This window comes from Brachyhypopomus gauderio, unplaced genomic scaffold (genome assembly GCF_052324685.1).
Source record: "Brachyhypopomus gauderio isolate BG-103 unplaced genomic scaffold, BGAUD_0.2 sc81, whole genome shotgun sequence".
Classification (NCBI taxonomy): Eukaryota; Metazoa; Chordata; class Actinopteri; order Gymnotiformes; family Hypopomidae; genus Brachyhypopomus; species Brachyhypopomus gauderio.
The window spans coordinates 483,195-498,946 of NW_027506902.1; the positions used below are offsets into that span (position 1 = coordinate 483,195).

At 42.1% G+C, this 15,752-nt stretch overlaps 1 protein-coding gene across 5 annotated transcripts in view; it reads left to right on the plus strand.

Annotated features, from left to right (window-relative positions):
• Positions 1 to 205: 205 nt before the first annotated feature.
• Positions 206 to 15,752, plus strand: part of LOC143493097 (cell adhesion molecule CEACAM5-like) — a 29,346-nt gene continuing 13,799 nt past the window's right edge. For 4 of the 5 annotated variants that reach the window (XM_076991240.1, XM_076991243.1, XM_076991241.1 and 1 more), the window contains exons 1-11: positions 206 to 304; positions 575 to 892; positions 3,021 to 3,299; positions 3,436 to 3,702; positions 10,555 to 10,827; positions 10,929 to 11,186; positions 13,635 to 13,761; positions 14,026 to 14,063; positions 14,308 to 14,327; positions 14,917 to 14,976; positions 15,584 to 15,679. In XM_076991240.1, coding sequence (XP_076847355.1) covers positions 256 to 304; positions 575 to 892; positions 3,021 to 3,299; positions 3,436 to 3,702; positions 10,555 to 10,827; positions 10,929 to 11,186; positions 13,635 to 13,761; positions 14,026 to 14,063; positions 14,308 to 14,327; positions 14,917 to 14,976; positions 15,584 to 15,679 — 1,785 coding nt within the window. In that variant the 5' untranslated portion in view covers positions 206 to 255. The remainder of the gene's footprint in view (positions 305 to 574; positions 893 to 3,020; positions 3,300 to 3,435; positions 3,703 to 10,554; positions 10,828 to 10,928; positions 11,187 to 13,634; positions 13,762 to 14,025; positions 14,064 to 14,307; positions 14,328 to 14,916; positions 14,977 to 15,583; positions 15,680 to 15,752) is intronic. The other variant, XM_076991244.1, reaches the window with a different exon arrangement.

The window sequence follows — 15,752 nt, forward strand, 5'->3', positions numbered from 1 at the left end:
GGCATGGTTATTCAACCATCTCATGACTTGCCACATAGCCTAGGCGGAACCTGAATAAAATGATCTGGAGAGGCATTCGGTAAACTTTATACGGCATTTGCTTTTTAAATTGAATCTAATCGACATTAATTCAATTTACTGCCGATCACACCGTCTGATTAACGGTAGGAAAGGCTTGTATAAAGTCCACCTTTATAGGCGTGTTTTACCGATTTGAACGTTGAGCCGCAGTAGAGGAACTCCAGAACATTTCCAATGGCTTCACGCGGTTTGTGCTGTATTCTGGCTTTGCAGGTTTATGTAGGTAAGCAGCTTTGTACGTAATGTTTCGCATATTTCATTCTAAAGAGCTGTTACGATTAAGTATTCTAGTTTATACTCTTCAACGTTTACAAAAAACCCTGACAGGAAAATGTAGAGCTTAGGATACTAACAAGACGGAATGTTGCCTACTGCAGTTTTATGTAAGCAAGTGTCAGGGTTCGGTTAGTTGTTGCCACTTAACCCAGTTAAATTAAATTAAATTATTTACCGTTTAATTGCATGCTTGCTTAGTATTTGTATCTTCACACAGGAATATGTTTTGGTGAAGAGGTGTTATTACCTCAGAGCTTCAATAGAGCAGTTAATGAGAAGGTGGTGTTTACCCCAGACAAACTTCCTTCTCTGCCATACGAGAGGGTTCAATGGAGCTTTGGAAATATTGAAATTATTAATTTCGTTAGTGGACGGACACAGATTGACAGTGACTACACTCTCAGAGTTAAATTTAACAATAACACTTTTGCTCTGGAGCTCTTGAATCTAAATATGTTGGATGCTGGGGAATATAAACTCACAGTTATCAAAAATGGAAACAGTTTCTTCGGAACCACATCGCTCAATGTATTTGGTGAGTAAGCATTTTCTTTGGTCAGTGGTGAGGGTTTGTACTTTAATTGTACTTTAATTTAAATATATTTTTCCCTGAAAATCTGAAAAGTTAGTAGTCAGTCCTTATATATACTGTAATAATAAAAAGGTTTACACGTACATACACGGTATAAATAGCTACTGATTTAGCAATTCGTCACCTGAATGTCAGTATAGACCTCTTAAAATGTAATAGGCCTACTATAGGTGTAACGGTACGAGGCACATGGGTGACCTAGACAATCTTAACGATGGTCACAATAAACTATGCCACCTAGGAAGGTAACAGTCCGGGAACAGTCCGTGGACCTCAGAAAATATTACTCTCAACTAAACGCAGGTTCCAGATCAGGTAGGCCTACAATGCCTGTAAAGCCACTAACCAAAATCACTACATACCAATATTACACAAAAGCTGTTTCTAAAGAAAACCATTCTGCAAATTATCGCTACATAAGGTTCACAGTCAAACAAACAGGAGACAGCAACACATTACAATATATATATATATATATATATATATATATATATATATATATATATATATATATATATATATATATATATATATATATATATATATATATATACACACTGTATATATCTCAACTATCAAATCCAGGAGAGATTCAACATCAAAATTCTTTCCAAGGGATCTGTCCAAAATAGAATAGAAGAATGAAACTAGAGCAGCAGTATACAGTTGAGTTGTTAAAGAGTAAGACGCACACAGTCGGACCAACACACAGACTAACAAACACATACTACACACAAGACTGCCCTAGCTTGCTGCATCAGGCCTACCGACTTGTCTGAGACACAGAGGTGTCAATTCCAGGTTCAGAAAGTAAAAGTCCTCACCAGGATTTTGCTCAGGCTTCCTGGATTGTGTTAATTCCACAAATTTTACCTGGATTGCACTAATTAGAAAATCTAGCAAGCTTGAGCAAAATCCTGGTGGAGACTTTTACTTTCTGAACCTGGAATTGACACCTCTGCTGAGACAACTGACTACCAAGACACTACCTCAGTGATGCCAAGGGCTTCCCAGAAAACTAGAATTTTCCTGTTGGCCTCTTTCCAGATGGCAGTTCCCTGAAAAGGATCTCCTTGTTGGCATCAGCAGTTTGCTGGATATTGTAGGGGAGGTGGAGCTAGTAATCACTAGCACAACACCTTGTGACTGGAGGATCATGGTTTTGATTCCCAGGCCCAAGGCCATGACTTGCCCTTGAGCAAGGCACATACAACTGCTCCCTGTGCGCCGGGCTAGAGTTGCTTACCTCTGGGCATGTGTGCTCCACAGCCCCCTAGTTATCACTAGTGTGTGTATGTGTGTGTGTTCTCACTGCACAGATGGGTAAATGTTGAGGACAAATTTCAATTGGGGTGCAAATCACAATTGAGACTGAATATTACTCCCTACCAACAAAAAACTAATTCTTTAATGGAAGATTGGACTATTTGAGATTTGGTTGTCAGGAGGCGAAGGAGCACCTGGAGGTTGCCAATGTGACATCTTCATGGAAGCAAATACTATGGAGAGAACTTCAGCTCTTCAGCTTCTTTTTTTCTGTTTCTAGCGCAATCAAACTGTCTTTAACTACGACCCAAAATCTAATCTCACCTGGGACTTAATGCTGACCCTAAGCAAAATCAATTACAGAATGTTATTAACAGCATGTCTATATCATCTGAGATGGTATACCAGTAAAGGAAGTAAGAATCAAAACTGGAACACATTACAACTGATAACAGAGATAAGGGAAAGTGTTAAATACTAAACAAACAAAGAAAGGGAACTAACAGGCTAACAGGCCAATAATTCAGATAACAGGAAATATGAATCTACCCAACAGAAAGAACCATGATACAAATGTTATTTACACAATTAAAATTCTTTTGATTAGTCTGTTGAGTATTTATTTAATTTCAAAGTGTCACCCTTTTTGTGGTAGTATGCCTCAGATTGATGTGAGTGATAAGCATCAGTATCTGAACACATGATCCAGTAGTGTTGGTGTAGTTCATGCTGTTGTTTTAGGTAGAGATCTGTAGTTCAAGTTCTGGTGTATTACTGACGCCTGCATTATGCTTTTAACCTTCAGAGCCAGTTTCCAACGTTACCATAACACCAAGAGAGACGGAGCTAATTGAGTTCAACAGCACTGCCCGCCTCACTTGCTCTGCCTCAGGCTCCTCCCTCTCATTTTATTGGCTGAATGGCAGCTCTGAGCTAACTGTGGGGGGGAGAGTTCAGCTAACAGATGGGAACACCTCTTTGACCATTACCGATGTTAACAGAGATGATATTGGGCCTTACAGATGTGGAGCATTCAACATCGTCAGTAAAGACATAAGCCAAAATCTGACCCTCACTATTTACTGTGAGTGATTTGTGAGTGATCAAACCATGTGATTTGCTGTTGATAGAATGCTTTGGTACATCCAACCAACATGCATGATATATCTGGTCTCTGCAAGATCACAATGGCTCTACAGCTGCCTGAATATTTATTACAGATGGTCCAGACAAAGCTACTGTTGCAGCTGACCCTGTGGACCCCTTTTCCAGCTCTGGGTGTAACATCACACTGAGATGCTCAGCTGAGTCCAATCCTGTTGCATCGTTTCAGTGGGCTGTGAATGGAAGTGTGCTCGGTGAAAAAGGCCCAGAGCTCAAACTGGCCAACATTCAGACCAATCAGAGTGGCAGCTACACCTGCTTAGCCTACAATAGCAAGAGCTTGAGATACTCCACATCTGAACCCTTCAAAATCACTGTACTGGGTGAGTTTAGTTGAAGGTTTTGAGTAGACAAGATCCAGAGAAGAGCTTGTCAAAGAGGCCAAAAAGAGGCTTTTGTCACACAAGGTTTACATTTTGGTCTTTATTGTGTTTTTTTTTACTGCACAATACCGATCAGCATACACAATAAGCTAAATAACTTAATTCTATATTTTAGTTCTTAATACATATTATTTATAGTTTGTCTTATTCCCTTTCATCTTTTCTTATTTTTACTTAGCTTATTTTCTCTCTCATTTAAAACTTACCATACTTGCTAGCTACTGTAGTATATAAAACCGTATGCCTTTTGTATTGTGATAGGCAGGCAATTGTTACTGGTACATAGGAAATTCTTTGGTGGAAGGAATCGCCAATATTAAAACATGTAAGACTACTGTAACTTGCGAGGGCAAAAAGCAGAGAGGGCAAGCTATTTGTGATGCTGCGTGCGCATCGATGAAACAAGGTGGCACAGAATGCAGACACAACTCGTCTGTGTAATTAACAAAGCGCAGACAGTGCACTTAGAACATATAACTCACACACATGTGAATGACTCTGACAAAGACAAGCACGGGACACTGCGCGAACGCACATTAAATAGACGTACTACACAATCCCCCAGTGATCAGGCAGTGATGCGCTGGGCAGTTTTCACAACCCTCTGGAGTGACTTTCGGTCCGCTGCAGTGCAGCTGCCATACCATACCGAGATGCACTTGATTGCTCTCAATAGTGCAGCAGTAAAAGTTCACCAGGATCTGAGAGGACAGGTGGGCCTTCATCAGCCTCCTCAGAAAGAAAGTTGGTGTGCCTTTTTAATTATGGTTGAGGTGTTGATGGTCCAAGAGAGGTCCTCAAAAATGTGGACACTAAGGAACTTAAAACTTGTGATACGTTCAATCTCCACCCCATAGTTATGGATGGGGGTGTGTGCACCACCTTTAGTTCTCCTAAAGTCCACAATAAGCTCCTTATAATAAGCTTCTTAGTGTTGAGAACCATGTTGTTGCCTGCCAGGTGCTGGACCTCTTCTCTGTAGGCCGACTCATCATTGTTGCTGATGAAGGCAATCACCGTTGTATCTTGTATCATCTGCAAACTTAACAATTGTGTTGGATTCATGTACAGGTATGCAGTCGTAGGTGAAAAGAGAGTATAGCAGAGGGCTCAGCACATGTGGGACACTGGTGTTGAGAACAAAGGTTGAGGAGGTGTGGTTCTCTAACCGAACATATTGGGGTCTGTTTGTAAGGAAGTCCAGTATCCAGTTACTGAGGGAAGTGCTAAGCCCTCCCAGATCCCTGAGTTTGGTGTGCACGAACAGCATTCTCACACTTTTGTCAAAGTCAAGGTCAAATTTATATTTATATAGCGCTTTTTACAACACATGTTGTCACAAAGCAGATTTACAATTATATGGGTCCAGATCCCTAATGAACCAGAGGCAACAATGGCAAGAAAAAACTCCCTATGGCGGAAATTAGGAAGAAACTTTGAGAGGCTCAAAAGGGAACCCATCCTCCATTTTTTCCAGGTGAGAGAGGGTGGAGTGTAGTGCCATGGAAATTGCATCCTCCATACTCCTTTTCTTGCAATAGGCAAATTGTAGGCGGTCTAGTGTAGGTGGCAGAGAGGTTTTGAGGTGGGCCAGGACCAATCTCTCAAAGCACTTCATGATGGTAGGGGTGAGTGCAACAGGACGGAAGTCATTAGGGCTGACTGCACTGGAATGTTTCGGCACCGGCACAATAGAGTTCATTTTGAAGCACGTGGGGACAATTGCGTCAGGACCCCATTCAGCTGCTCAGCACAGACCGCCTTACGTGCGTTGATCCGGCGCATTTCTTTGTGTGCCACAGACTGTTGATAAAGTTGTTGCAGGCATAATCCTGGATGTCCAAATGTCGGCTATATGAAACGTCCACAAGACTAATCTTGGTGAATAGACTCGTGAGAAAGAAAGATAGCACCTTCCACTTTCTTTCGAACTATAACATTTATCTTACACGCCCCTGAGTGTAGGAGACCTAAGGCTTTGCCAATGGCATATGCCAGCGTAACCTTTACGTAAGATGCCGATGCCTTTCCGTGTTAATACCACTACTGGGCGTGCGCGAACAAACATCAGGTCACGTCACGTCAAATCACTGCTAGCAACATGTAAATAAATCTAATTTAAGGAGTTTTAGGAGAAAGGTGCTTAACACAAATTCAAAAACGTCTAGGCAGTTGGATGAGCGTTCGAAAATTTAATACCTCGTCAGATGAAGTTTAATACTTTTTAATACTTTTTAATGGCCTTAATTTTGGCCAACTAAATTTACTACCTTTTAATACTTTTTACAACCCCGCGGACACCCTGTTAAATATCATCCAGGGGGCCATAGATAATCAATTCGCAGGTCGGATCTGGACAGTTTATCCCCGCTTTCATGTAGTGTACCAGGATACTGCATTTCCCTATCTTTTTGCCGTTATTTTCGTCGCTCATGCTGCTTTCAGTCTGCTACTCTTGAACGTATATACGGAAGTAAGGCGGGAGTTTGTCGACGTCACATCAAGACGACATCAGTGATTGGTCAAATTAGCGGGAAAGTTGCGGTGATTGGCTGAAGTTGCAACACCGCCCTGAATTCGCGGGGTTTGCTTGAAGTTGCGTTGAAGTTGCAAATTGCAACATCGCGACTTTCTGGAGGGTCTGATTTCCAACAATTTTTCATATAAACTTTTTTTTGATGATTTATATTTATTAACAATTTACTAAGGTCCTACCATTTGACATGTATTCTAATCATACCTGACCATGTGTCACGTCCAGCTCCGCTCTCCTCCCTTGTCCCGCCTAGTTTGCCCGTTTCCTTGGTTTCCCTTCTGTCTGCCACGCCCCCGTCCTCAGTGTTCCACCTGTGTCTCGTTTATTTCCCTGAGTTTTGTTTATATAGTTTCCCCTGCCCTGTCTACTCGTTGGCCATTGTACGTGAGTCCGTCCTTGCTTTGTTGCTCTGTTCTTTGTTATTACTGATCGTGCTGCTTGTTCATGTTCTCTGTCTTGTCTCCTATAACCTTTGTAGTATATGTTTTCTCCTCATTGCTCTACTCCCCGCCCCGCGTAGTCTGTTTTGGTGAAAGTTTGTATGGTATTGTTAGTTTCCCTTTTGTTGTGTTTTACGCTGGTCATGTTTCTCTGTAGTCTCGTTTAGTTATATTCTTCCATAGTCTGTTTAGTCACACTGTAACGCGGGAACAGAGGCGGCCGAAGGTGAGGGTTGCACTAGGTGTTCTTTATTCTCTATTTATCAATAATATAAATGATCGAACAGAAAAAGCTGCAGCAAACGTAAAGCAGAGTCGCCCCCCTCAGGCGAGGTGTCCCGCCCCCTCAATGTAAAAAATAAGACCCATTTATTTTACAACAATCGCTACATGGCGCCCCCTCAGCCGCTCGACAATCGCTACATGCCACCCCCCGCTGAAGAACATACGTTCGCCGCCCCCCCCCCCCTCAACAACTTACGTTCGCCGCCCCCCGCTCAACAACTTATGTTCGCCACCCCGAAATTTTCTGACGCCCCCTCACTGTATATGTTCTGGCGCTGGCCCTGAAATAGGTGCACAACATAAACAGGGACAGGTGCTAGTAATGTGGTGATTGGGACCGAGGGAGTGGTTTGGTGCTTGGGGGCATGTGTTGTGAGGTAATGCGAGCTGTGACACGCGCCCTCTGGCGGCGACCCGGCCTCCCCACCATGACACACGTTTCTCTATTTTCCGTTAGTCACTACTCTCCTTATTATATTATGTTTCTCCCCTTTAAGTTCATGTAGCTGTGTGCTGTAGTAATGTTCCAATGTGTGTTGACTTTTCCTAGTTTTCTCATAGTCCCGTTCTGTAGTCTTAGCCCGTTGTTTAGTATTATTCCAATCTGTATTCTGTGTTTCTATCTAGTGTTTTGTCGCTCTCCTTGTAATAAATATTCACTTATTTGCAATTGCGTCACCCCTTCGTCTGGTAAACATTACACCATGAGAGTTACTAATCTTGACATGTGGCAGTTTGGGTCTCCTGTTTGATTAACATGATTCCCCATGTTAATGGAAATATTCAGAACTGCCATGTTTCTTTATTATTATTTGATATGAAAAATACTTGTTTAAGATTATGCCAGCGTATTTCAGAGGCTGTTAAGAATTTTTTCAACAACTTATATTCTTGGTGCTGCATTTTTATGGTTACGTAAATTATGCCCTTTTTCTCTCAATATTATCTCAGAACGTAATAAAATCAGGCATGTCAAGATAAAGGCATGTCAAGATGCCCAAAGAAAAAGACATTTCAATTAGTAAATTATAGCTTTATTTTGAAATTATAACATTTTAAAAGTATTTTAAAGTATATTCAAACTTCAGAGACAGAAAAAAATGAGTGGCACGTCTTTCACCCAAACATGTATTAAATAAACAAACCAACATAAAGCAAATATACTAAAACTCCCTTCATGAAAATCTTCATCACTCACTCCTGTTATTGTTGAACGGGTCTACTTAGCATTTCAATAACGGCTCTTTGTCACATTACAGCCCCTGACCCCTCCCCTTTGGGCGTGTGTTTATGTCGTCTATGTCTAGACGTCTGCGTCTGTGGATCTTCGTGGGTGTGGTTGTGTCTGAGTGTGTTCATCGGTCTCACCTGTGGCTAGTCTCATGATCACTCGGGGCTTATGTGGTTTGTCTATTTAATGTGCATTCGTGCAGTGTCCCGTGCTCGTCTGTCAGAGTGTTACACGTAGCAATTGTGTGTGTTATACGTGTGCTGTCTGTGTGTTTGTTTAATAATAAAAGTACGTCAGTGTCTGCAAGAGTGGACTCGTGCCTCGTCCTTCTAGCCGCACCGCGCATCACAGAAAGACGAGCCGAACCAAGACATGCCAGGCTAGCACCATCACATCTCTTCCCCTACACATCGCCGCAACGCCCCCATAACAGTCGTAGAGATGCAGCAGGACCCCTTTTGTGCGAGCCTGCTGCGTCAAGCTTAGGAGGCCGAAACAAAGGCGAGTGCAGAATGCTTCTGGCTGGCCGCACAGAGGGTGTGGAGTGAGAGGCACTGCACTCTCACCAGAGACTCCTCCCCCTCGATGGTGGGGTCCTTTGAGATCTCTATGGCAGGGATGCCTCAGAAACCCCCTGAGAAGGATTCGAGGGAGAGGAGTCTGAAGAGGAGGAGAGCTCCCCTCCGTCAGTGTACTCTGCCCCCACAGAGTACTACAGTGAGGGTGAGGAGGAGGTCAGTCCCCCCCCCCCCCCCCCCCCCACCTCTGTACTCTGTTCCTACAGAGTACTACGGGGAGGGCGCAAGCCCCTCTCCGTTGGAGTGCTCCGATCCCACGGAGTACTATGGGGAGGACACGAGCCCCCCTCTGTCTGAGTGCTCTGATCCCACAGGCTATGGGGAAGAGGTGAACCCTTCTCCATCTGAGTACACAGAGGGTGAGTCCTGCACCGAGGGAGAGGAGGTGAGTCCACCCCCCTTGGAAAACTCCGATGAGACCGTGAGGGGGAAGAGAGACCTGAAGGGGGGCGTTTCTCCCTTTGCCTCCAAGGGGAGTGAAATGGACTGCTCCCGGTGCAAGAACCCGGCGGATAGCATGGTGTGGAGCCTAAGCGGTAAGGAGGAGATGGAAACCGAAACAACCGCTCATGCTACCAGACCAGGGGAGCCATCACCAGGAGGAGGGGAAGTTCCACAGTGGGGTCCTCGGAGGGAGGAGAGCGAGCGCAGGCAGGTCTATCCTGCGGTGCGCCCCCCGAGGGTTTCCAGAGAGACTGATCGTGTGCCCACAGAGAGGGCAGCAAGGGCATCCACCAGCTGCACCACGCCCAATGCAGGGTTTGCGGCAAGGGCAGGAGGAGGACCGTCTACTGCAGCGCCTGCAGCTCGGGGAGGGTTTTTCCCTCTGGCAGCCCTCCCACAGCCGCGAAGCCAGGCTCCGTTTGTGTGTGTCTATGCCTGTGTTTGTGTCCATCCCTGTGTTTCTCCCGAATCCCCTTTTCCCTTTCGTGCGTCTGTTTATTAATGTTCCTGTTTGTGTTTTTGTAAATGTCCCGTTGTGTGTGTCTAACGTGTTTTCCCCTGTCTTCCCAGGGAGGGTGTTCTAAGCTGTTCATGGCGGATTCTCCACCGAGGGCGGTCATCTCCCAGACACAGGATTGAGGGTTCTGGATCCGCCCATCGGTGTGGGTTCGGGACATTCAGTTCTGTTGGCACCCCGGGACGGGTAATGCCCTTGGTGGGGGGCTCTGTCACGGTACAGCCCCTGACCCCTCCCCTTTGGGCGTGTGTTTATGTCGTGTACGTCTAGACGTCTGCGTCTGTGGATCTTCGTGGGTGTGGTTGTGTCTGAGTGTGTTCATCAGTCTCACCTGTGGCTCATCTCGTGATCACTCGGGGCTCATGTGGTCTGTCTATTTTATGTGCGTTCGCGCAGTGTTCTGTGCTCGTCTCAGAGTGTTACACGTAGCAATTGTGTGTGTTATACGTGTGCTGTCTGTGTGTTTGTTTAATAATAAAAGTACGTCAGTGTCTGCAAGAGTGGACTCGTGCCTCGTCCTTCCTTCCCTCTGCTTCCCTCCAAATCTCTCAACTATTTTTAGTAACCTCATGGAACAGGTATTCACCCTGTTGCAAATGTACATTGCAGAAGACCAGACTCATAGGTTTTGTCATTCACAAGCAAGGGTTTAATATAAAATAGCTTTCTCATATTTTAGGATTAAGGAATTAAGATTATGGAAAACAACACTGTCAGTTGCTTTGTTTTACCCATGTATTTTTTCTCTCTGATTTTCACAGAAACAATATCTCAAGTCACACTTAATGACTCTGCAGCTCTCCTAATAGAAGGCAGCTCCTATTCTAATTTAACCTGTGATGGCTCTGGGACCATCCTCACTACTAAGTGGATGAAGGATAATAAGCCACTGTCTCCTAGCAACACAATACACTTTTCAGATGATAGAACTGTGACGATTGGTCCAGTGAGGAGATCAGACAGTGGTGAATACCAGTGTACACTCAGCAATCCTGTCAGCTCTGATACTGCAAAATACATACTGACTGTTAACTGTAAGTGCAAAATATACAGTTGGTGTTGAAATCATTTGTGCATCTGGTCAAACATCACAACTGTGTTTAACAATGTAATGACTTCTTACCCTTTGTTACAGATGGACCAGATGAGGTTGTAATTGATGGACCAGGTGAAGTGGAGCTGGAGGCAAAAACTGTGACGTTTCTGTGTATCACAGAATCTGAACCAGCTGCTTCTTACACCTGGGAGTTTAATGGAACACAGACTGAAGTGAATACAGTGTCATTTACAATAGAGCTGGTTGACTTCACCCACAGTGGAAATTATACCTGCATATCCCAGAATCATGTCACCAAACATAAAGCCTCAGGAACCCACGTTTTGAGGGTTAAAGGTAAAATATTACTCTTGACATAAGGAACATGATTTTTTTTGCAGCACGGACACTGGTTATCAGTAATCACATAGAAAATATTTTTGCACATAAAATAGAAACATTGTATTAATTAATAATATTGTCATGAGCAAGATATGGCAGGATACAGAGTTGAATATTCTCAAACAACACGTAGCTTTAGTCAGTAACAAAGATGCAATATATACTAAACACAAAACAGGCTCCACGTGTAACACATTACATTGATTCACGGATGTAATTTGGGGGGGGGGGACTTTTTCAAAAGCCGGTTTTGGTCCCCTGCAGTATTTACGGTTAAAAACAAATATTTAATAAATAGCGACTAATCCATGTCCCCCCCACTTTTTAGATGAATCAAGCGCTAGGACCACGCAGAAAACGACTGGTCCGAGTTCACATGCTGAAAAAAAAAAGTAGTTTATTAGTAGTTTGCTCTGGTTATCGATCGCTTTAGGCACAGCACTGATTAGACGGGTGAACATATATAAACAACCACACCCACAGCAAGTACAAATAGGGACACAGACTACACATACACATGCCCGAAGGGAGGGGTCCATGGCTGTAATGTGACAAACATCAATTGTATTAACCTCTTAAATTTTTCAGTCTTTAGTGAAGAGCATGTTATACACCACTGAGAATTATGTACTAACTATGTTGGAACTGAAAACGTGTGTGTCATGTGCCCCGGACACCTCCCTCAGGTGTATCTGTGTGTGTACATCCGTTGTAGTTCATGTGTGCTTGTGTTTACATATATGAATGGGTATGTGTATGTTTGTCTCAACTGTTCCTTGTCTTGTTTCTGTGATGTTACACTTGTGTCTCATTTGTATTTAAGTGTGTGTAGCAACTCGGCGTCCCCTGCTCCCTTCTTGCATGTTACAATGTGTATATTCTTTCCTTTCAATAGAGTTGAAAACAATGTTCAACTAACCACAGGAGTGTTTATTTACATGAAGCTGGAGACAATTGAAACCAATTAATTCAGTACTATAGATGTTAATTAGTGTGTTATTTAAAGCATGTTTTTAATTCATTTACTTGCTTCATAAAGTTTCCCTCTTCATCAGACCTCAAGTGTGTATCAGATTATTCCATACTAGGGGTGACCTGCAATAGTCGCTGATTCGACTATAGTCGACTATACCCCCTAGTCGACTATGAACGTCATAGTCGAATGTACCATTCTAACTGCATGGCGGTGCCCAAGGATGCTGCTAAGCATTAGTTGTTACATGAAATGTCTTGTTTTCGTTATATATAGCCTTTTGTGAAATAAAATCATCCTAATTTCTGTTAATAAATATTTTTAAATGATGTTTGCGCATTACCAATAGGCATCTTCCTTACTACACATTAATAAATCACACCCTGCAGTTGCACAATCCAAACGAGCGGAGCTGAACACGCAACACAATACGCAGCATCTGCCGAGATTATAACGGCTACTAAAAAACTTCAAAAGAATTTTGAAAAAGATAAAGATGAATCAAACAAAGTAAAGTGCAAGTTATGTCATCAACGTCTTTCATTTCGCACGACAACAACCAAAATTGCATACCATTTAAAACGCGTAAGGCGAAAAAAAATCTGTTTTGGTTGTGTCGTCTCGCGGTGCGTCTCGGCAAGTAGGCCTATAAACATTTTTTGATGTTGTTTGCTTTTAAACCCCGTTACTTGAACCTTTCCTTATACTTTTTTGCAGTTGTGTAGCATTTTTTTTTATATTTTCAGGCAGACATATTTTATTTAAAATATTTTTTGACATTTTGCACAGTGCCTGTCTGACAGTTCGATATGCGCAATGCGCACTGACGGTTAATGTTCTCTAACGTTTCATAAAAAAATAAACAAGTAAATAAATAAAAGCTGAATAAAGCCAACCTAGCGTGTTTATTCATTTATCTGAGTGTTTTAGGTTTTTACTTTGAAGATGAAAAAAGTCCTGAATGAGAACGGGATCCCGTTTAAGGTGCTCTTAAAAAAAATTAAAATTAGTCGACTAAAGGGAAAAGCTGACGAATCAGATTCGACTATGAAAATCCTTAGTTGAATACACCCCTATTCCATACAATTAGAGTTTAGAGCATTTGGCAAACTCTCTAATCTATTTTGACTTACTTAGTTATAAATATGACAGTGGACATAGTCCAAGGGGAACTGCATTTGTGTAGGTGCTACACAAGAACCTCACTGAGCATTCACCAGACTTATCCTAAGTAGTCACAAAAGGTTTGAAAGCAAATTATTAAGAATTAGAGTAGGTCATGAACAGGATCTATGTGAGAGTACAACAATAATAATAATAATATTTTAAATCCTATGCCAAATTATTCAAGCATGTTTTTATTTTAATCCCTGCATGGCATACTAAATTACTGCATATAATCTGACTGCCGCTTTCTTTGTGTTCTACAGAAAGAGGGAGTGGTGGGGATGGAACTTCAATGTCTGCAGGAATTATAGCTGCAATTGTCATTGGAGGTTTATTAGTGATTGGTGTAGTTGCTGGTTTGGTTGTCTGCTTTACAAAACTCAAAGGAAGGCAAGTAAACTTCCAAAAGCATTTGCATGAACCACATATTTACACGTAGAAACATTTACATCTTACTGTAATAACATTATTTTTGAATAATCTATATTATCTTTATCATTATTTTAGAAGGTCAATAATAAGGCTGGACAAAATGTTTGGCACCTTCATGGGCTTAAGTTGATGTTTACAACAGTACACTGCAGTAACTCCTTGGAATATTTTTTGTTTGTGTGTGTGTGTGGATATAATGGTTGGGCTCTCTCCATTTTATAGGCCAGACCCAAACTCCAGAGGACATAAGAATATTGGAGGTAAGCAGGAAGATCTTTGGTCCAGTATTAAACATGTGATCATGTTGGCAAAGCACGCTGACTGTACTATGATTGGGATGAGATCAGGATCACTGCATCATCTAGAACTGTGACTTGAATCATAAACTAAATAAATGCTTTCTGACAACATGTACTACAGACCCATTCTGGCACATCAAATTCTGCTGAAAACTGATTTCTATATTTCACTTCTATTGTACTTTGTGATTTTTTACGTCAACAGCAACAAGAAATGATGAACATGTAAGTAAATTTCTATATTTAGTGCCTTTTAAGAATACCAGTTTCATTGTTAATCACACTGCTAAAAATGTCATTGTGATAGGTAGTTATATCACACACATGTGAGTCTGTCAGGAAATGCAGGTGTGTTTTACAGTGAGGGAGGGACACTGAACTCACACACTAGACTCCCATGCTTAGTGCTGTTCACTAATGAAGTGAATAATATTATGAGGAAATAAGTTAAGGAACTGTTAGAGAATTCAAATGCATCAAACTAATTGAACTTTGCTCGTACAGCCCAAAACCCTGGTTATCTCTCACCTGCTATTTAGGTTCCTTAGCAGAAACCTACATAGCAGAGTGAGAGCAAACTTTGTCCTTGATATACGAGTACCGGGGATCCACTGTAATATATATATATATATATATATATAGTTTCATCTTCTAGATGCTGGTCTTAATCCACATCTACTTAACAAAATACAGTTCATGCTTCGGTCACATGCCGTTAGTTGCCATTGTTGTTCCATGGGTTTTAAACCATTTTGAGGCTGTGCTCCAAGTTTTTGCTGTATTTTTGATTTTTGTGTTTTTTGTACCGTTTTAGGCAAAAACCATGGGTCCCAAGAAAGACATAGCAGAAAAGCAGAAGAGGAAAATGAAAACAGTAAGAATAACAATAGAGTTGAAAAGGGCAATCATAGAAAACATGAAAGTACGAAAAAGGCATTCGTGTGACAGACTTATCATTGGAATTCAACTTGGTGGTTGAGAACAGATGAATCTGTTTTCAGTTATTTTTTATGGGGGAAATTGATTTGGAACTCAATGCATCAGGTCAGCGTATTCCTCAGAAATACAACTTGAATTGATTACAGGGCTTTCAATAGATGTTGACCGAACAGACATCACTGGGCCTTTTAGTAAGTTGTTAAATCAATAGGCAGACAAGTAGGCTATACTATGTCTTGTGTGGACATTGGAATGTGGGGATTATGAGTCTGGAGCCAAGGCATGCTCAAAATCACTAAGTAGTCAGTGGAATCTCCAACACAAAATGACAGGAGCTGTGATTGAAGCATGCTAGCCTCAACTCGGAGGGGTTTGGTAATCACGGTGACTATACCCTCCCCAACTGGTTTACCATCCAAAGCAGATATCCTAATTGGAACCCTGAGTTTCTCTAGCAGTATGCCGATTTGCTCCGCTAATTCAGCATGAATAAAATTTCCCTTTTCATTAGCCTTTTCATAATGTTCCTCACTTCCTGTTAGGAATTAAACCATGAAGAGGACAGACGTTCGAATAATCAGGCCTTGGGGAATATGGATGGAGCCAATATGGAGGGACAGCATAGAACTCGTGACATGGTAAGGGCATACACATGCAGTTACAGATCTCAGCATAATCAGGTATGCAGCTCTGTTTCAATCAATTTGGAAG